General features: G+C 34.6%; 1 protein-coding gene across 1 annotated transcript in view; it reads right to left on the bottom strand.

The window, feature by feature from the left end:
• Positions 1-23,490, bottom strand: part of ZNF292 (zinc finger protein 292) — an 87,802-nt gene that overhangs the window by 20,352 nt on the left and 43,960 nt on the right. The window contains exons 2-5 of the mRNA XM_029223464.1: positions 22,892-23,046; positions 22,619-22,697; positions 20,197-20,332; positions 4,901-5,103 (exon numbers count right to left, since the gene is read on the bottom strand). Of these exons, the coding sequence (XP_029079297.1) occupies positions 4,901-5,103; positions 20,197-20,332; positions 22,619-22,697; positions 22,892-23,046 (573 nt within the window). The remainder of the gene's footprint in view (positions 1-4,900; positions 5,104-20,196; positions 20,333-22,618; positions 22,698-22,891; positions 23,047-23,490) is intronic.

Here is a 23,490-nt window from a genome sequence, read left to right as displayed (position 1 = left end):
TTTTCAAATATCTACAATAAGTTAAATGCATTGTTAGACATTTTATATATGTAATTATTATTTAATCATAACTTTTCTACTAGGTAGGTATCATTAACATTTTATACATAAGATGTCAATAAACACAGTAAACAGCAGCTACTATTATTATTCATTTATTTGTGCCAGCTTCTTCAGAAATAGCATTGTTAATCAACATGATAGCTTGCCTGGTAAATACTATTTCTTTATAGAGATAAGGCTCAGAGAGGTTAAGTTACTTGCTCAAAGTTACCTGCTTAATTAGCAGAGTCAAGATTTCAACCCAGGTCTCGCTTCAAAGTCTGTGCTCTTTCTAGAATTCTACATGCACAAGCATACTGAGGGTCTTTCTTACTAAATATTGATTCTACATGTTCAGGTTTAACAAAAATTCTTACATCCTGAAAATATGATTTATTTTGAATCAAATATTTTTTTGTTGTCCTTCTAAAACCTAAGCCATTCTCATATAATGCAAAATGTGTACATTATATGTAAGGAAAGAAATTTATTTTCCCAATGATATTACCTACATTAGTTTATACTTAAGAATTAAAAATACAGAAATAAAAATATATTTATATATATTTGTATCTATGTAAGGTAGCCTCTATAAATTTATCCACATATATACAACATACCAACTGAAACATCTGCTATATTCAATAATACAGAAAACCTCACTTTTTATAGGTATACTAAGGAAACAATTTTACTATGTGCTATTTGATAGCCTTCATTCCCGATTTGCCACTAGGTGGCCCACTTGAAAAAAATAGGACACTAAAGAGAAAATGAAACCTAAACTAATAAATGGCTTAATTAAAATTGTGCAAGTGAAATACAGGTCAAATTTAGCCATCAATGAGCAAGAATTATTTTTTATAATCCAAGGCAGCATAAAGTAAGGATTACCAATATATTACCTATATAAGAACTATTTATACATTACAGATAGCTATTTTGTATTGCTCTGAAAAATGAGTAAAAATCTAATACCAGAAAATTTAGAAATATGCATAAAAATTTTAAAGCCAATTAAAATGATCTGTTTGTTAAAGATACACTATGCTAAATCCCTTTGTAAAGCATAAAAATCATTTCAAAAATGTGAATAATGACTTCCATGTTTTAATATGGTTCCTTCTGTAAGATATTCAAAAAATATACAACACTTCATCAATATTTTACATACATTTACCAAGTATACTTTTAAAATGTATTGGCTTTAACATATTTTAGGAATAGTCTTGCTTATCAAAATGAAATTGCTTTCCATCTAGAAAGGGACTTAAATGGTAAACCTGTCACATTAAAATAATTAGCTACTGTTTGTTTTTGTTTTATACTCTCAGGGTAGCAAAATCTTAGGCTAGGGGCTTCTCTGGTGGCGCCGTGGTTGAGAGTCCGCCTGCCGATGCAGGGGACACGGGTTCATGCCCCGGTCTGGGAAGATTCCACATGCCGCGGAGCAGCTGGGCCCGTGAGCCATGGCCGCTGACCCTGTGCGTCCGGAGCCTGTGCTGTGCAACGGGAGAGGCCACAACAGTGAGAGGCCCGCGTACGGCAAAAAAAAAAAAAAAAAAATCTTAGGCTAGATTTAAAAGACGAATAATCTATAGTGTTAGGAAAGAAAAAAACTTCATATACTGTTTATGGGAGTATACACTGGTATAATCTTTTTTTGGATGGTAGTATGGCCCTATTTATTAATTTAAGATGTGTAGGTTCTTTGATCCAACAATTCCACTTACAGAAATTTACCCTACCAGTATACCCCCAAGAAAAATGAAAGGATGTATGGACAAGGCAACAATTTAAATGTCCCCTAGTTTGGCTAAGATATTATTATAAATCTATACTACGGAATTATGCAGCCATGAGAAAGAATGAGGTTGATCTTTAAGAAATAATATGGAGGGGCTTCCCTGGTGGCACAGTGGTTGAGAGTCCACCTGCTGATGCAGGGGAAAACGGGTTTGTGCCCCGGTCCGGGAGGATCCCACATGCCACGGAGCGGCTGGGCCCGTGAGCCATGGCCGCTGAGCCTGCGCGTCCGGAGCCTGTGCTCCGCAATGAGAGACGCCACAACAGTGAGAAGCCCACGTACTGCAAAAAAAAAAAAGAAATGATATGGAAAGATGTCCAAACTAAGAGGAGGAAAAGTGACCAGCAGCCAGGGTATGTGTAAGTATGTTTAAAGTGTGTGTGTGTGTATGTAAAAATATCAGAAATATCAAATTTCACACTTAGTGATTAGTCAGCGGAGTATTAAATGTGGAAATAATGGTTAGAGAGATACAAGGTAGATTTTACTTTTTTAACATCTATGTTTATTTTGACGACAAAACCAGTAAATACTGGATATAAAATAAACGCTAACTTCATTTTTACACCTACACCAAGAATTCAGGCCAAAGTCCCTTCTAGAGAAGCCAGATAAACATTCATCTCAGTCCCATTCCTCTGCTACCTCTATCACACTGAAAGCGTCCTGAGAAATAGTCAATCCCTTGTCTACTGGCTCACTTGGACAAGGATTTCCTCAAAAGGACTATAGATCCAGACCATGGCTGACTCTTTCCAATATCTATTCCTGCCTACTCTAAGGAATGGGTAAAGATCTCAAATGTTTACAAGAACCAGACAGGTAAAGTGAATGTTTGAAGCGGGTCATGTAGCATACCTCTTCTGAAGGGGGCAATGTCTGGGCAATTGTTCCAAAGTGATTACCTTTCCTTGGGGCAGAAATAATAACTTACTCCACTTGGAACAATGAAGAACCAGTTTCTATATGTTTGCAATAGAAACATAAAAGAGTAATCAAACAATCTCTAAGCAAAAAGGGATTTTTAACAAGGAATGTGTAGACTTACACATATCCCATCCCGTTCTACACTATGTGATCTAGTTTTGTTCCTGGGGTGGGAAAGAGACTTGAGCGAACTCTGCTTAAAGAACATGAAATATCTTAATTCCACCTGCTTAACAAGAGAAGGAAAAAATAATTTCGTATGACATCAGAGATACCCAGGGTCTTCAGAGAGAATTTTTCTGAGGCTCTCCCAGAGTAGGCTGGGCTGCTGGTACTTAACTCTGGATAATTAGACCAAAAGGGAATTTAGGTTCAGTATTGCAAGATTTTTTGATTATTCAAGACAGCTAGAAATAGAGATTTTTCCTGGAGATTACAAATTCATAGTCTTCAACTTCAAACAGGACTTTCAAAGTTAACCTAACCACCCTGTCTTTAGATAGATTCCTACTAGAAGGTATGCTTCTTTAGGGTAGGACCTATGCCTTGCTTTTAAATCCCCTCAGTGTTTAGACAGCACACATCTCTTAATAAAATCTGCTGAAGGAAGGATGGACGGATGGACAGATTGACTTAAGGGCTGGGACTGAACTGATAATGAAAACTTTAGTGGAGCTGAAAAATATCTAAAATGCAGCATCACAATAACTAATTTATTTAAAGACTAAAAAACAATGTTACACACATTTCAAAGGCTGTTATCCCAAGAAACTTGATACAGCTGCCAATGAACTTGTCTACAAAGTTATCCTGAACTAATAAGAAATTTTCTATCTTCTATTTAGCTCCTGTTATACAGCGATTAAAAAGCCATTCCCTGAGACAAAAGAGAAATTATTAAACAAAATAACAGCTAAGGTCTAAACTAATGATATCTCCCCTAAGCTAGAGCCCTTGGCTCTACTCCACCCGGCCTAGAAATTACCTGGCATCACTCTCCCAGTATCCTCATTATCCTCAACATACACAACAGGCTTATTTGTAATCTCAGTCCAAGGCTATCATCTTCCTCTTTATTTTCTATTCTCAAGAAAAGTCAATCACCATTATAATTACAGCCTCTAACCTCATGTAGGCATTTAGCTTTCTGTCCGAGGTTATCCTTCTTCTGGACTCTGATTACAATCTCTCTCTGACTACTCAGGGGATCATGCATGCTCTGTTAACTGTCTTCTCTGTTGTTTATCTCAGCTTCTCTCTTTGTATATCCTAAAATCTGTCCCACAATCCCTTTGTTCTCCATTCTCTATCGCTCTGGAGTCGAAAGATATGTATATTAGAGATGTAAGACACATATACATTAAATGTTCACACAACACTGTCCAATGTATTATGGTTTTATCTGTACTCTTTATATACATATTCCCTGCTTTTTGATCAACAACTTTCAATTCTCCTACCCTGTCTCCAACTTCATTTTGGAATTATGAGTCCTCCAATTGCAAAATTCCCATTTGGATCATGATTCTACTTTTTGAATTCTGTAGTATAAAATACACAAATACATGAATACTATGCTTTATGCCAACTAGAAGTAAAAAAAAAAAAACAGAATCACCTGTCTTACAAAGAAAAAGTTTTACATTAAATATGCAAATAAAATATTTACATATATAGATAGATAAAGAGAGACAGATATATAGAGAGAGAAAGAGAGAGAGAGAGAAAGTATTCCTAGCAGGAAGTCATATAAATTTTTAAAGTTACTTAAATTAGCCAGTTAGAAAAAAATCTGCAAGTATCTTGAAGTCAGGTAAAACTGAAATTAAGGCCCAAACACTAACAAATATAAACATCCTAACTAAATTAAGCTACCGCCATCTTTCCCATAATTTAGCCAAAGAAGTTGAAAGAGCCAAATTATTTAAAATAGAAGCCAGGTGAAATGTTTACGTATAACTCTGAAAGCTGCTTAGAATCACTATCTAAGAGCACACCCCAGATCTAAGACTGACAACAATGGCTCTTCACTAAGAGAAATGGAAGTCAAAGACATTCTAATCTAATTAAAAATTATTTTCTTCACTTTAAAAAATAATTACTAACAAAAGAAAACATACTCACCTCTTCGATTAACTTTTCATTTGGTGATGACGTACAAAGACAGACAAGGTAAGTTTGCTTAAAACTACCTTTTGTACCAATCTCTGGATGGTCAGAACACAGCTTTGCTAGAGCAGTTGCTTGACTTAACTGATCTGTTTTGATTAGATGTTTAATTCTCATATCCAACAAGATGGGACCCTCAAAAGCTAAAAATTCATTCACTTTAAAAAACAAGACATAATAGATTATTAACATTTGGTAACAGTTCATTTGCAATACAAATACTTACAAGGAATATTTTTTTAAAGCACAGAAACGAAAACTCTTTTTTGTTGTTGTTGCAGTTTCCTATTACTCTCAGGCTATCACAAAATACTTGACCTTATAAGCAGAAGGAGTTACGCTGCTAACTTTTTAGAGCTGCATTAAATATTTTTGCCCCTGAAAGTACCATTTACAATGAGGTGAGTTAAATTCCTGATTATAAAAATAATTTTACATTGAATTCTGAAACTCATTGTTTTTAAAATAATACTAAATTCTTTTCCCCACAGCATTTATTCTTGAATACCAGGCGTTAGCATTTCTAGAAATTTGCAGTTAGGACATTACACACTTACATGGGAAACCACAAAAGGATGTTTGGATATTCAAGAAGATGAAATTCAGCTAATATTGTGTTCAATACTGTTAATGTATTTTTCATTTTACAAAGGTGAAGTCTACCTTGCCTTAATGAGTGTTGTAGAACAAATTTAAGTATCTACGGAAGAATAAATAAGGGGGTGGGGGTAGTCTGCTGAAAGTTCTGTGGGTTTTTAAAATACCAATCAACAAACCTCAACACTTGCTTAAGACCCACTAATGCATAATAAATTTCTGTTCTGTTGAAATCTTAAATTTCCTAGTGCTTGTTTGATCAACTACAAATAAAAATTTAACTTTCTTTTTTTGGTGAAGGAGATTTTAAATTTTAACAAATGCAAATTTAAACTTTTCCCTAAGTTTTCTTTACCAGGATGAAAATCGTGTTTAAAAATTTACTTGGTGATGGCTAGCTGGAAACCTTTGGAAGGCTTTCAGTAATAAAATTTTAAATGCCCTATAAACACTATAAAATACACAATTTCTCACTTGTGAACAGACTGGAAGACATGTCTAGTGAGTAAGTTTTGGGTTAGAAGATGGAAAATAAGAGATGTTTTTCTCTTCTTTAAATATCCTTTCCTACCCTCTAGTACCTTTATTTTTTAGATCTAACTGTACTCCACTATGAAAATACTCTTCTATAAAATAGTATGATTATGGCTCCTCAGTATTAAAACCATGAGCATGTAAGCAATTTAACACAGGATCACAAATTTCATCCTTTTCTTGAAGTCTAGACCTTTGTATCTACTACTCTCTATTCTTTACATATTAAACTAAACCAAAAAGTATAAAGACTGAACACAGATAAATAACACTATCTGCATAACCCTCTGGTGCCTCTAATGATCTGTCTGACATATACAGGGCATTACTTTTCTTTTTTTAATATGACACGATCCTGGTTAAGACAGTTATATGGCAAATATCTTTTCACAGTTTAGTTCAATAGCCAAAGTAAAATCTGTAAAGATTTTCAATGACAAATTTAAGGCAAGAGAGTTAAAATAAAGTTATTCCAGCTATAAGTCACAGACTTTAAAATACAGCTTGAGTTTCCAGGAAACTCTAGCAATAAAAAGTCTGGGAATTATTTCAAATACTCCCACAAAAATTCACAATCAACAAACTCTGAAGATCATGGCAAAGACATTATTTAAAGGTGGCAAGTTTTTTTAACAAAACTAATGACAATCTTAATAGGAGGAATTTCAAATAGTACCTAAAATCTCAAAGAGCAGCATGTATAGTTAGAACGACAATTACACAAAATAATTTCTGTACTAACAAGTATAGCAGAATATATGCTATTATTATACATTCCAAAACATACTTATGTGTGTGTGTTTTTAAACAATGGGAAACCTTTGCCACACTTAGGGCAAAATTGATTTCAAAGAAATACAGAATATTAGAGCAGAAGGAACTTTATAGATCATTTTGTCCAGCTCCATCATTTGGCAGATGAGTAAACTGAGGCTCACAGAAGGCAAGTGACTTTCTAGGGTCATAAAGCCAGTTAATGACAGAACCAGGACCAGAATAATGGGGTCTTGCAACTTCCACCTTAACACAGTGGTGTGATGAGAAAAAAATAAAAATTTTTATTTAACTAGTGTGTTTACTAGTTATCAGAACAGCACTACATAGCAGTAAAGAGCTGTGAAGTAGCATTAGCTTTTAAAGGAAAATAATAATGTATCCTGAAGCTCATGTTTCAAACAGATCAAAATTAGATTACATTCAACAATACTCAATTCAGAACTTCCCCCTCAGGGGAGGGAAACTCACTCCCCTCACTTTTCTCCATTTTTCTTTTACACTTTCCTTGTCCCAATTCCTCTGTATCTTTCTCTATTTCTCTCTACTCCAGGACATGTTTTCCTTACAGTTATAATAGCACATCAAAGACTACCAGACTTATGAAAAAAGTTTTGTTATCTTTATCCTTGACTACCTAGTCACATCAAATTTCACTCCCTACCCTGCTTTACCCATCCCCATCCCAGAAAATGAAAAAATACCTTGAATTTTACTTGTGTAGCCTTTTTGTCTATTTTGTCTGTATTTATGTACTTGGGGGAAAAAAGCAGGTTTACTACATTCAAGCCTATCGAGAGCTGGATGACATAAAATGGCAATGTAAATGAATAATATTCAGCCAGTTCAATTAAGAAAGTAATAATGGCCTTCTTCCCATAAAATGCTACTTACATAATAGTAAAAAAGAAAAACATGGAAGATAATTTTAAATATATTACAATATGTAAGTTGAATATTTGCGATAAATCTTTACCCAAATATTAACTGATCATGTACCATGCACCAAAACTCAGGACTAGGTCCTGGATTCCCCCCCAAAGTGGAGTCAACCTGTTTACTGGGTGTATATCTCCACACTTAGATTTGCTCACAATTCCCCTTGCAGTATCTCTGGGTAGCTGTTTCACAAGCATCTCAAACTCTGCATACAAACATCTCTATACCACAGTATGTGGTACCTCAGCCCAGAACTAAGAGTTGGCATTAAAGTTCTTCTCTTCTGCCTCTTCCTCATCCTAACCTACAATCCACCATATAATCCTGTCACTTCTAACTCCTAAGTACTCAATTCTATTCATTTTTCTCAATCCCTACGCCAACCACTCACTCACCCCCACCTCCCAGCCCAAATCATTTATCTATCAGACCACTTTGTTGCACTCTACTAGTCTTCTGCAGCCACTCTTACTCTTTCCATCACATCTCCACTAGGATGCAGGGTGCCTTTTCTTTTTCCTAAAGCACACGCTGGACTATCTTCCCCTAGTTAAAACCCCCAAGCGGTGTCCCTTTGACTTCAAAGGGTAAATTCCAAAATTACCATCATGGCCTACATGAATCTGCATCATCTATTCCTTTTTAAAAATACAATTTATATTTTCTCTTAAAATTTATTCAGCAAGATCGATTGGGCAAGAAATAAAAGGCATCCAAACTGGAAAGGAAGAAATAAAATCATCTGATTGCAGATGGCATAATCTTATAGGTAGAAAACCCTAAAGATTCTACCCAAAAAACAAAAAACTATTAGAACTAATAAATGAATTTAGCAAAGTTGTAGGATATAAAAATCAAAACACAAAAATAAGTTGCATTTCTATTCACTAACAATGAACAATCTGAAAAGGAAATTCAGAAAACAATTCCATTTATAATAGCAACAAGAAGAATAAAGTACTTAGGAATACACCTAACCAAGAGAGTGAAAGACTCGTACACTAAAACCTACAAAACATTGCTGAAAGAAATTAAAGAAGACACAAGTAAATGGAAAGATCCCCATGTTCATGGACTGGAAGACTTAATACTGTTAAGATGTCCAACTACCCAAAGCAATCTACAGATTCTATGTAATCCCAACAAAACTGCAATGGCTATTTTGTAGAGATAGAAAAATTTATCCTAAAATTCATATGGAATCTTAAGGGACCCCAAACAGCCAAAACAATTTTGAAAAAGAACAAAGTTGGAGGTCTCACACTTCCTCACTTCAAATATACTACAAAGCTAATCAAAACTGGCACACAGATAGGCATGTAGGCGATGCAACAGAATAGAAAAAACTCAGAAATAAACCCTCACCATATGGTCAAATAATCTTCAACGAGGTGCCAAGACCACTCAATAGGAAAATGATAGTCTTTTCAACAAATGGTGCTGGGAAAACTGGATATCCACATGCAGGAGAATGAAGCTGGACCCTTATCTTACACCATATAAAAAAACAAACCGGGCCTTCCCTGGTGGTCCAGTGGTTAAGACTCTGTGCTTCCACTGCAGGGGGTGCAAGTTCGATCCCTGGCTGGGGAACTAAGATCCCACATGCCACAAGGTGTGGCCAAAAAAATAATAAAATTAAAAAACAAAAAGCAAACAAAAAAAACCTGAAATGAATTAAAGACCTAAATGTAAGACCCAAAACTGTAAAATTCCTAGAAGAAAACAATACGGAAAAGCATCAAGATACTGGATTTGACAATGACTTATTGGATGTGATAAGAAGGTATAAACAACAACAACAAAAAAAACAAATGAGACTACATCAAAGTTAACTTTTACATATCAAAGGACAGAAGCAACAGAGTGAAAAGGCAATCTACAGAATGGGAGAAAATATATGCAAATCATATCTGATAAGGGGTTAATGTCCAGAATATATAAAGAACTCCTACAACTCAACAACAAAAACCAAATAATCCAATTGAAAATGGGCAAAGGATCTGAAGACATTTCTCTGAAGATGATATACAAATGGCCAACAAGCATATGAAAAAATGCTCAACGTCACTAATCACCACAGAAATACAAACCAAAGCTACAATGAGGTATCACTTCACAGCCAAAAGAATGTCTATTATCAAAAACAAAACAAAACAAAAAAACAGAAAATAAGTGTTGGTGAGGATGTGGAGGAATTAGAACCTTTGTGCACTATTGACAGGACTATAAAATGATGCAACCTCTAAGGGAAACAGGCTATAAGTTCCTCAGAAAATTAGAAATAGAACTACCATGTGGTCCAGCTATCCCACTTATGGTTATGTACACAAAAGAAGTGAATGGAGGGTCTCAGAGAGATATCTGCACTCCCATGTTCATAGCAGCACTACTCACAAGGGCCAAGAGGCAGAAGCAATCCAATGTCCATCAACAGATAAATGGATAAACAAATGTGGTATATACATATGATGCAGTATTATTCACCTTTAAAAAAGAAGGAAATCCTGACACATGCTACAACACAGTTGAATCTTGAGGACATTATGCTAAGTGAAATAAGCCACTCATAAAAAGGTAAATACAGTATGATTCCACTTATATGACGTACCTAAAGTAGTCAAAGTCATAGAAACAAAAAGTAGAATGTTGATTAACCAGGGGCTGGAAGTGAAGGATGGGGAAAGGGGGGAGTTGTTGTTTAAAACAGGGCTTAATTTTGCAAGATGAAAGTTTTGGAGATCTGTTTCAAAACATTATGAACATACTTAACACTACTGAACTGTACACTTCGAAATGATTAAATGGTACATTTTATGTTGTTTTTTTACCACAAGAAAAAATGCATTAAAAATCAATTCAGCATTGTTAGACAAAAAAATCCAAATTCAAAAATTTAATAAAAACATAACACTTTAAGCTCTACATCAGTGATTCTTAACCCTGGCTGTACAATTATCTTGACTTCTAAAAAGTACTAATGCCTGGGGCTCAAACCCAGAGACTCTAATTTAATTGGTCTGTGGTAGGCCTCCAGCACTGGTATGTCTAAAAAACTCTCCAGGCGATTTAAGCACTGCCAGGATTAAGAACCACTGCTCTAAGGTAACTATATTTCAGTGTTCAAATTACCAGTTAGGGATAGTCTTAATCTTCACCTGACCTCTCACCTTTTCCTGGAAGAACAAGCTACATATACAATAAACAGAATTTTCACTTGAAGATTTCAGAATTTCTTAAATCATGTTGCTTGGTCATTAAGTCATTAAGTTATGATCATAACTGATTCTTTGACATGACTGATATAAATCAGAATTTTTAAACATTAAAAAAATGTTCCATGATATAGATGAACCTAGTAAATATGTAACCCTAAAATTTGTGTAAAATAAGATTTAATTATTACTATTATATTTAATTAAATTCTGACAACTTTATCCATGTAACATCATTATGAAATATACTCATCACAACAGAAATAATGAATTTATCTAGGATGTTTAGAAAAGCCAATGAGTGTATGTTTTAAAATCATTTTTAGTAAAAATAAAATCTTGGTGGTCACCATATTATATCTCATTATGTAATAGTAGAATATTATTAAGGTTAACAAAATGCAAAATAAAGCATCAGCCTGAAATGGGAGACTGAACACTTTCACAATTTTACTGCAGTTAAGTTCTATCAGCTTAATTCTATCCAGAGTCACTGATCCTCAATGATCTAAGGGTTATATACAAGTAAAACCTAAACACAAGGCAATCTAATTTAGCAGTGATTTTTAAAAATAAAATCTAAAATGCTCCACTGATTTATTTTTTATAACAAGGTCAGTTAAGAGCAAAAGGGAGAGACAAAGCAAAAAAAAACAAAAAAGACAACCAAATAGAAACAAGTTAAGAAAACTGTATTTCTAAGAGTACTAAATGTATATAGTCTATAAGGTGTTCTTTTTAGTGACTTTCTGTAAGAAATGTCCTAACACGCAAAAAAAACCATCAACAGATATAAGTCTAGGTCTCAGAATCACCCCTTTTGGTATTCTCTACATAGACAGGTAAAGATATAAACACACACATGAAAAATATAGGAAAAGTATCAATGAGCAAAAGAACTGGAGATTTACTATTAGAAAACAAATTCAGCTGCATGTAATCAGATCTGGCCTCACACTATTTACCTGGAAATTATTAGTTACCATTTGTTCTCTCCTCCCATCTCCTCTCCCTTTAAAATATAATTACATTTTACATATGTTAATATCGGGTAAACCTAGCAGCACTTTTTCCCTGCTCATTTTAAAAGGCAAAGTCTATTACTGAAAAAAAGACTTATTTTCTCACAAAGCTCTGGAGGATTTATAAGTACTGTGGAAAAGCTGAAGCTTTAGAAACTTCCTTTGAAAACCAAGGGGTTCAAAAAAAAGAGAGAGAACCATAGGGCTTAGGATTCAAGAAAGAACGGGCAAGCTGATAAAAATACAATTTATGCCATTGCAAATTATTCCAAAACAGAAGTGGAAGGGAAAGGGCTGAAGGAATTCAGTGTGACTGTTAATAGGGAGCTCTTTCAGAGTTTAGATTTTACAATAATGACATATACAAAAGAAGGAAAAGCAGCAGGCTCAGGACCAAGGATGCGTGCACCATGAGTGTCAGCACCAGTACTAACCTATGCGAACTGTTATTAAAGCTAAAACTCAAGATGACCCCTAGCTCACCAAAAAAGCTGAATGTAATCAAATTGGTGGAGATGGGCAACTTCTTCAGAAGGACCTGCTCCTTGGGTTTGATTATGTATTATTTATGATGACAGAGAAAAAGAGGACTCCTTTATTCTTATGGTGCTTCTGATAATAAGCTTTAAATTGAAAAGGTAGAACAAACAATGGAGAAAATGGAAATAGATGGGAAGATGTAATTTTCAAAACGGGGCTTAAGGTACATTTTGCAAACTGCAGACTAGAGGAATAGATATATTCCTAAGAGTCTCAAAATTAATATATTAAAAACATGGCTTGTGGGCTTCCCTGGTGGCGCAGTGGTTGAGAGTCCGCCTGCCGATGCAGGGGACATGGGTTCGTGCCCCGGTCCGGGAAGATCCCACATGCCGCAGAGCGGCTAGGCCTGTGAGCCATGGCTGCTAAGCCTGCGCGTCCGGAGCCTGTGCTCCGCAACGGGAGAGGCCACAACAGTGAGAGGCCCGTGTACCGCAAAAAAAAAAACAAACAAACAAAAAAAACATGGCTTGTGAGTGGTCGGGAAAAAAAGCATGACTATTACGAGCGAAGACAGATTCATCAAACATAAATTAGGTTACACTTTTATAAAAGTTAATTCAAAACGTATCACAGACCCAAATATAAAATGCAAAACTATAAAACTTCAGGAAAAAAAGCATGACTGTTACGAGCGAAGAGAGATTCATCAAACATAAATTAGGTTACGCTTTTATAAAAGTTAATTCAAAATGTATCACAGACTCAAATATAAAATGCAAAACTATAAAACTTCTAGGAGAAAACAGGAGAAAAATCTATATGACCTTGGGTTTGGTAATTATTTTTAGATAAAACACCAAAAGCACAATCCACGAAAGAAAAAAATGATAAGTTGGACTTTATTAAAATTTAAAACTTCTGCTCTCTGAAAGGCACTGTAAAGAAAAAGGACAAGCCACAGAGTAAACCAAATATATCTGCAAAACTCCTATCTGCTAAAGGACTTGTATCAAAATATAACAAAGAACTGTGACTCAACAAAAAGAAAACAACGGATGGACCTAGAGATTATCATACTGAGTGAAGTAAGTCAGAGAAAGACAAATATCGAATGGATACACTTATATGTGGAATCTAAAAAAATGGTACAAATGAACCTATTTACAAAACAGAAACAGAGTGATAGATGTAGAAAACAAACTTATGGTTACCAAGGGAGAGCAGGGATAAATTGGGAGATTGGGATTGACATGTACACACTACTATATATAAAATAGATAACTAATAAGGACCTACTGTATAGCACAGGGAACTGTATTCAATACTCTGTAATGACCTATATGGGAAAAGAATCTAAAAAAGAGTGGATATATATATAACTGATTCACTTTGCTGTACAGCAGAAACTAACACAACATTGTAAATCAACTATCTTCAATAAAAATTAAAAAGAAAATACAACACAATTAAAAAGTAGGCAGAAGATATAAATGGATGCCTCTCCCAAGAAGATATACAGATGGCGAATATTCATGTGAAAAGATGTGCAGTATCACTTGTCAGTACAGAAACACAAATTAAAACAACAATGGGATATCACTACACACCCATTAAAATGGCTAAAATTCCCAAAATAGACACCACCAATTGCCAGTGAGAATGTAGAGCAACATGCAGAATAGTACAGTTTGGCAGTTTCTTACAAAGCAAAACATAGTCTTACCATATGACCTAGCAATCTTACTCCTAGGCATTTACCCAACTGATGTGAAAATTTATGTTCACACAAGAACTTGCATGCCAATGTTTATAGCAGTTTTATTCATAAATGCCCCAAACTGGCAGCAAACAAGATGTCCTTTAATAGGTGAATGGATAAACAAACTACAGTACATTCACACAATGGAATACTATTCAGCAATAAAAAGGAATGACCTATTAAGCCACACAAAGACATAGATGAATGTTACATGTATACTGCTAAGTGAAAGAAGCTAGACTGAAAAGTCCGTAATTATATGACAATCTCGAAAGAGCAATACTATAGAGATAGTAAGTGATCAGTAGTTGTCAGGAGTTCCGGAGAGGGTTGAATTAGTGAAGCACAATTAATTTTTTTTAGGGCAGTGAAACTATTCTGTATGATACTGTAATGGTGAATACATGATACTATGCATTGGTCAAAACCCACAGAACTTTACAGCATGAAGAAGGACTCAAGGTATGCAAATTAAAAAAAATATCTAGACGGTTGCGAAGTCCAGGATAGAACGTAGAATATGGCAAAAGAATCTGTCTTACAAATGTAATGAAAGAACTTCACTGAAAGAGGTGGGAAAATGGGGTGCTCACCTAACTTTGGATGAGTGGAGTCAGCAAGAATGGAAAGAGGAACTGTACCCACAGGGGTAGAGGTTATCAATTCTGAAACCACTATACATGTATACTAGGATTGATTAAGTATATGGATGGCCAATGGTAAGAGAAGTAATTCTGAAAAGGCTACATACTGTATGATTCCAATTATATGACATTCTATTGAAGTAAGAGGTTACAGGTAAGCGAGAAGGCTAGAATGATCCATGTGATATAGATTAGAGTTGGAGACATCAGTATAAACTCTCACATTTAGTTTAATATAGATACAGCTGGTTACATACAGAAACATTTATAGATATGTGTACATACACAGATTAGTTATACTTACATATATTTTCTTACTTTGTCTGCTGAGAGGTCCTAGAGGCAATGACACCTCAGTAGCAATGAGCACACCCAATTACCAGGTCTTGGTTTCTAATATCAATACTATTCTCCAATAAAAGGAACTAGGGTTCCTTGGAGAAATAGCTGATTCTAGGATTAGGGCAGGAAATATGCACAATAAGCCTGGAGCATCTTGTAGTGCCAGAAAACAAGGAAGTATTCAAACAAAAAACATAACTCACAATGATGGGGTATGTCAAAGGGACACAGAAGTTAACTCAAAGAGTTCTTGGGAGCCAAAGCTGAACTATTTAAGCAACAAAATAAAGTAGTACTGGATTATCACCAAAGTATAAAAAAATATTCATGAGTCCATATTGACTAAACAGATAGACAGATAAGGAAGAAAAGACAAATCTCCTGTGGAGAACTCCAAATAATCTGTGCAGATACTGCCTCCTCGAGGAGGTGGAGCTTAACTCTCCACCTCTTAAGTGTGGGCTGTACAAGGTAACTTCTTTCCCAAGAGTACAGCATGGAAAGGGGGGGGAAAAGTAATTCCACAGTGGAGAAACCTGACAAACACACTGCCTCAGCCAGGTGACCAAGGTTAACACCAACAGTGAGAAATCATGTTGATTATATGTACCTTTGGTATGATGTGATGACAATGGCACTGTACCTCTGTGATCTTTCTCCCCCAATCCCATAAGCCCAGGTCTAATCATGAGAGCAACATCGGACAAATCCCAACTGAGGGGATACAAAATACCTGACCAGTACTCCTCAAAACTGCTAAGGTCATCAAAAACAAGGGAAGTCTGAAAAACTGTCACAGCCAAGAGGGGCCTAAGGAGATATGACAACTAAATGTAATATGGTATCTTGGGTGGGATCCTGGAACAGAAGAAGGACATTAGGTAAAAACTAAGGAAATGTGAATAAGGCATGGACTTTACTCAGTAACAAAGTATCGATATTGGTTTATTAATTGTAACAAATGTATCATGCTAATGTAAGATATTAACAGTTGGGAAAAATGGTTGTGGATTATTTGGAAACTTCACAATTTTTCTGTAAATCTAAAACTATTCTGAAATAAAAAGTTCAGTTAAAAATTAATTAGATCAGACTAACCTCAATATTAAACAATCTTACTTAATACAACTCTAGCCAAGTACCTCTTGTGGTCTTTCATCAAATCCTGATAGACAAAAAGGAGAGCCATGGACCAGACATAAGGAAATAGGTGAATTTGATGAAACAACCATAATCAAACGGCATTGGCTAAAAGACTGAAGGGCAAGCAAGAAGATTTCTATAAGTATCCCATAGGGTAGGTTTTTGGATATGACCTTTTTAATGGTTATTATCGAGAACCTGGATGCCGGGCTTCCCTGGTGGCGCAGTCGTTAAGAATCCACCCACCAATGCAGGGGACACAGGTTTGAGCCCTGGCCCAGGAAGATCCCACATGCCATGGAGCAACTAAGCCCGTGAATCACAACTACTGAGCCTGCACTCTAGAGCCCACGTGCCACAACTACTGAAGCCCGCGCTCCACAATGAGAGAAGCCACCGCAACGAGAAGCCCGTGCACCGCAACGAAGAGTAGCCCCCGCTCGCCACAACCAGAGAAAGCCCGCACACAGCAACGAAGAGACAACGCAGCCAAAAATAAAAATAAATTAAAAAAAAAAAAGAATGTGGATGCCAACAGAGTGTATGCTAATAAGATCTGCTTAAACAGGGAAGGACAAAAATCTTGAATTAACAAAATCAAGATTTTAAATGATATCGACAAGTTGCAGAGGCAGAATGGATCTAACACAGTGAAATTAAAAAGAAAAAAAAAAGACTACTTTGTGTACCAATACACAACATATAAAAATGTAAATAATTTAAGAGTAGTTTTCTTTTTTCTTAATTTTTGTGATTTTAGTAACCTCGTTGAGTTGTGAGAATAAGGCCACCCAAAAAGGTAACGTCATCTTAAGTAACACTAAGATGAAGGGGATGAGAGTACCAATGACTTCAGAGCCTGCCAGATAGCATTTGGGGTACACATAAGTTTTGAGAATTACACATGAATAAGAACAACAAACAAAATGCACTAAAAGGTCAGGAATCATGACTGTAGATTTAAAATAATGCCACACCAGTACGGCTTTTAGTCTTTAGAATAAAAGAAGACTAAGTGTGGACATGATGACGATCCTTAAGCATCTCAATTGCTATGGCACGAAAGAGGGATTTGTACTTTGTTAGGTATGGCTTTAGGGGTCGCACTAGATCCAAACGATGGCAACTCTAAGAATGTAGTTTTTCACAATTTACACAATGAATATTATCTAATAGCAGGCTATGAATGGACTGAATTACACAGTTACCATTCTCCAGAAGTCTTCAAGCAAAGGCCCATTTATTTATCAGTGATGTTTTAGAAGGGAGTTAAAATTGGGTAAAAAATAAATGGGCATTCAGTGCCTTTCCAATTCTGAGATGATAACTAAAGAAAAGCAAAAGTAATATGTAAGCCTAAAGATCCTGTGATATTCAATGGACATCTACTTGAATTATGCTGATTTAGTTATTAGAATTATCTTATTCTAGGATACTAAAACCTTAAGGTGAAACCAGCATTTTTAATTTAGTCCCACACACCCTCAGTCCCTAAATCAAAGAGCATTTCTTGGTTTATCTGGGCTTTAGTAGTTCTAAAATTAGTCAATAAAAATTAATTATTTAAAACAAGATTAAGTGGATCATCTACTGTTCAAATAGTACATCAAACCTTCAAAGGCTCTGCTATAAACAAACTAATGAGCACAGCTTATTATGGTGTACTGATTACTGTCTGAGCTCTAGCTCTTCTCATCAAACTTGCTATAGGCTAGTGTAGGTTAAACCAAGGGGCTGGATATATCATATAAAAAGCTAAAACTTCCACATGCTGTAGAAGCATGCAATTTGAAAATATAAATAAATTAGTATGTATGTGTAAAATGTTAATTCCTTCAAGTTTTTCCAAGGAGGAAATAAACATACACTTCTAGTCTATGTGATTACCCACAGAATAACTCCCACCAAAGAAGTATTCTAAATAATGGAGAACCAAGTAAAGATTACGGCTGCAGAGTCTCTCAGTCATGTAACATCTCTCTGGTTGCTTCACGAGTTATAATGAAATTTGGCTACCTACAATCCATCTGTTATTGTAGAAACTCCTTTTGCCTGCACAGTCCAAATTATTCCAGTAGCTATGCCATGTGAAGACCATGGAATAAAGCAGCACAGAGATAGGCAAAGACATTTGTTAACAGAAACAATGTTAGGCACATTTAAACAAATAAGGAAACTGAGCACATATTCTTTTAGGGTAAATTTTAAATCTCTGCTAAGGTAAAGGTTCCATTTTCCTGCGTTAGCATAATGTGTGAGTTTGGCAAAGAAAGTCTTCAGAAACCAACAACAGAAAAAAGGATTTAATTATTTAAGCTAGGTGCAATTTTATTTTATTAGGCTGGGTGCAACGTGGCATAATATAAAAAGGAGAGAAGCTGGGGACCTCACTTCAATTCCTGGCTCTGCCTCACATCACTGACAATGTGATGTAGAAAAGAACTAATCTTTCTGAGCCTCCATTTTCTCACCTATAAAATAGGGACAATAAAGATCCCACTTTTTCCCCAGGATCATTGTGAAGGCTAAATGAAACCAGGCACATAAAAGCACATTTCAAACTGTAAGGAGCTATACAATGTAATCTGATATTATTATTAATATATCATATGTCCAATATTTCCAAAGCTGAGAAGACTAAAAAGTATAATTTGGTTACAGGAATAAAAACATGGTGGTGGTAATATATTGCGAATAAAAAACTAATATGACAAAGGCAAAACAACTCCAAGATTCTCAACTTTTAAATGTTGTTGTTGTTCTTCCTATTTTAAATAATGAGGGTCTGAGAACAATGTAGCTAATCTGTGGATATACACAAAGGAAGGGAGGTAATAAAAATAAACTTTTGGTGAAAACTAAGAAACAGATAATACTGCTAAAACTATCCAGAAATGGGGAGAAATGTTAAGAGGGGAGTCAGGTAGGAACAACCAGCTTGAAGAGAAGTTTCCAGATTAGCTGAGAAGCCTTTTGGTAAATATCAAAGTACCAGAAGAGTTAACAAATAACGAACGTACACTCCTTTCTCAGAGCCTTCAGAAATTGCTATCACATAGCAAAATACCTAGAGTTTGCCATCAGTCAACAAGAAAACATCAATAAACAATGGAAAAAGCTTATTTACTTCTCTAGTTAAATACCTTGGGAAAACTTGGGGTAGAATCTGGGCACTTTCCTAAATAATCTCAAGAAAAGTACCAACGACAATAATTGTGCTCTTCTTCGTAGCACATACAATTTTTGAATTCTGAACATTAAGTGTTATACATATTAGTGATTTAGCCATCTAATTCTGATAGGCTACCTGCCAGTTTGAGTTTGACTGGGATCTTTGTTGCCTAAGCTCATACAATAATAACAAAGCAGGATAAAGTAAGTCTGAGAAAAAAAGCTGTTTGAGAAAGAGTACTAATCTCAGAGACAGAAGATTTGAGAGTTCCCGCATTAATTTCTTATTCTGAGGAAAATCATTTCACTACCCTGTTTCTGCTTCTCCATCTGTCAAATAAGTTAGTTATCAAATATAAGCTAGATTGCCACCTGTCAGGATGTTACAGAGGGAATTCCTCTGATCAAATAATGTTGAGAAAAAAACTGTTACTCTAAGATTATATAATCCTATAAACACATCTTCCCCCAATAAAAAAAAGGTGAAGGGCCTCAAGCACCTCATATAAAATTTAATTAAATGGTCCTTCTTCGAATATCTTGAGATGAATTATATCAAAACAATTTTAAGTACTTATTTCTAGTCTAATGATTCTTTTTTTTTGTCTCTGCTCTCTAGAAAATTTACCTTTATCCTTATCCAATGGTTCCTGGGAAAGAATAGTGCACAGTACCGGGTTTTTCCACACCCCAGTCTCTTGAGCTAGAGTAGCTAAAAAATGCAATTCACAGCTGCCATTCTCCATCAGCTTTTCATGAGCTACCTATAAATATTAAATAAACATCCAAAGAATTACAACAGATTTTCAAAAGCAAGCTTATCAGGCTTTAAATATAATACTAAACTTTTGAAAAATAAGACTTTTATCTTAAAATTTTCATGTCACATTACAAAGTGCTGAATCCTTTACTTCTGATTTTTAAAGATGAATCTCAAGGACAAGAATTATATTAATTATAAATTTTAAATAAATAAAATGTATTTCTAGAAATAAGTTCATATTATTTTCTCCCCAAAATCTAAACCGAGAGCAAAGTTATTTCTCAAGGAAGCTATTAGAGTATCCATAGCATGAAAGACCTTACACGTTTTATATCCTCCCTGTTAGTAAAAAATTTTCCAAAAAAACTTCTATCATTAACAAATGACAAATCTGCATCAAGGTCTAAGTGACAACTTGTATACACATATTTCAATAAAAGGGACTTATGAAAAGAAAACAACTAAATGTATGATTTTTCATTTATTCATGACATAGCCTTACAATATCCTATTAAAGCTGACACTGAATCTTGCTTACTTGTTGTTTACAAGTGTTCATGCAATTAGCATATTCTTCAGGTCACAAAAGACCAATAGTTTTAACTCAATTCAGAAAATGTTTATTGAGAATTTCTATGGGCAAAGTACCAAGGAAGAGAGCAACTAGTCCCTGCGTTTATGGGGCATATTATCCTCTAGTGGAGTAAAGAGATGCTTAAAAACAGTTAAAACACAGGCAAAATAAAACAAATGCTGTTAAGCAGGTATAAAATAAGCCCAAGGAAGCTCTGAAATGAAAGCAAAGTGTCATGGAAACTCTTAAAGCTGCACGCTGTGTTTGTATAAAAAGTCTATTCCTCAAAACCATAAAAATCTCACTGAACAAGTTCAAGTGCTTTAAGAAATTTTCTTTGAGCAACTGCTGAGAGCTCCATACTGGGATTTAAAGAGTTATTTCCTCCTCATTAAACCATATGAAAAAGTATCAAGTAGTGCTATTGTTTCAAAAAAGAAAGTTGAAAAGGTTTACCTTATGTTGACAAACAAAATTAATATGAGGAATTCAGTATTATATTTGTATATAAACTATTTATATAATTAATTCTGTGGTAGAGTGTATCTGAGTGCCAAACAATCAAAAAAAGTTCTGAGATAATCATTTACCTAAAAATAACCACTTGCTGGGAAAAAAAACCTGAGACAAAAGTTACTGATATGCTGAAGTACAAATTGCATGATCAAAAAGTTAGCTGCAATGTGACAAACACGACAAGACACTTTCAACAGTTATTAAGTATCTACCGACTATGTGTAAAACTCTATGTTGAATCCTTTGGAATAAAGGTATGAATCCTATCTTCAAGAATTTTGCACTTGATGTAATTTTAATATTTAATATTAAAATAGGAAAGTTGATTTCTCTGTCTGTCTATAGTTTATTTCACATGCTTCTAAAATTTGAGACTAATCCTCTTTTAATATCTCTTATATGGAAAAACATAAGGCCAAAAGATATTTTAAGAACTCTGGCTAGAGGAAGAGAGAGACAACTATACTTTTTGAGACTAGTTGGCAGGAACATTCTTCTTAACTAACCAATTAATCAAACTTTACTTGAAGCTATAAAATATCCAGCACAATCTAGTGCTTAACAAAATTTAACATTCTTGAAATACTGCAAAACAACTAAGTGCTAAACTATGTAGTACTTTTATAAGTAGAATAACAGCCCTAAGTAACAGAGATAAGCATGTATTTTCAGATATAGGAGAAAAAGTATGGACTACGGAGTAAAGAATCTTGGTTCAAATAACTACTCTGATATTAGCTATACAAGTTTGGGCAGATAAATATTTTAGAGTTGAGCCTCAGTTTCCTCACCTTTAAAATGGGAAAAATATACCTACCCCCACAAAGTTTTCATAAGGATTAAATGAGATACGTTAAATTCTTATAAAGCATATTGCAATTTTCAACAATTAGTTAAACTGTTTCTAAATACAAATGAGGGCATTTTCTTCTGTGTTCCCTTACTGCTCTGGCAAAGTTCTAATTATCTGATCTTAAAGAACAGTGCAATATTCAACCAATCTACTTAAATGTATATATTCATTTAGCAAACATCTATTGAGCACTGACTATATGCAAGACATTAATGTTAATAAGAACAGCAATTAATGTTTGTCATTACTTAAATCATTTAAAGTTTAACCAAATAATTTATTAAGAATAAAGAAAATTGCCATAAAATATACCTATATTAAATCTAGTAGGTAAATATTCTCACCTGCACCAGTGTCTGAAATTGTTCCCACTGTTTATCAGATAACTCAACAGGCAGACACAGTAAAAGGTCAACACAGCTTCTAAAAAACAAAAAGTTGGTAAGGATACAAATAATTACTAAAATTCAAAGTAAAATAAGATGAATAATTCTAATATCATCAGTAGACTGTCCATAACTAATCTATTTAAAATTAAACTATCATAAGATTTGAGATACAGAGTTAAAAACAAAAAAGCTAAATCTAATTTTTTATTTACTCAAAGGTCTACTCACAATGCCAAGCGTTCCAGAACCAATGCTACATTTTCACATTCAGAGGTAAGATAAGGTCGGGCTTTAACATAACTTTGGATAGCCACTGTGTATACCTCCAATAAAGGTAAAGGATCTTCTGAAGTTTTCCATTTCTCTGCATATTCAAGGAGTGTCTGTTTGGAAGGGATAATAAAAAGTATTCAACGTAAATAAAAATACATATTGATTAATCAACTGTTCTTCATTCCTCCCTAAGAAATTTTGAGAAATAACTTTTATTTATAAAAACAAAAAGCAGTTTACACTGATTAAAATATTGAAAGTAATAAAGCCGTAATCTTATTTCCAGCAGCTCTTTGTAGGAGACAAGATTAGTGTTAATTCATCCAACAATAGCATCTTTTCATGAAGTTTGGTTTTAAATAGTGAAAGCATTATCTCCTCTCTTTCCAAGTCAAAATCCGCCCTTTCACCCACAAATTTCTAAGATTTAAAAGTTATTTTAAAAAGAAGACACCTGGGCAAGTAATACTTGGCCAGGCATGCAGTGAAGAATTTCAAATATTTATGTGTTCTATTTTTCATGCAAGGAACATAAAATTCAACATCTAACAAAT

The sequence above is a fragment of the Monodon monoceros genome, unplaced genomic scaffold, assembly GCF_005190385.1.
Source record: "Monodon monoceros isolate NGI ecotype Baffin Bay Population unplaced genomic scaffold, NGI_Narwhal_1 Super_Scaffold_15, whole genome shotgun sequence".
Classification (NCBI taxonomy): domain Eukaryota; kingdom Metazoa; phylum Chordata; class Mammalia; order Artiodactyla; family Monodontidae; genus Monodon; species Monodon monoceros.
The sequence above is the reverse complement of the archived record's forward strand: the minus strand, read 5'-3'. Positions and strand labels throughout refer to the sequence as shown.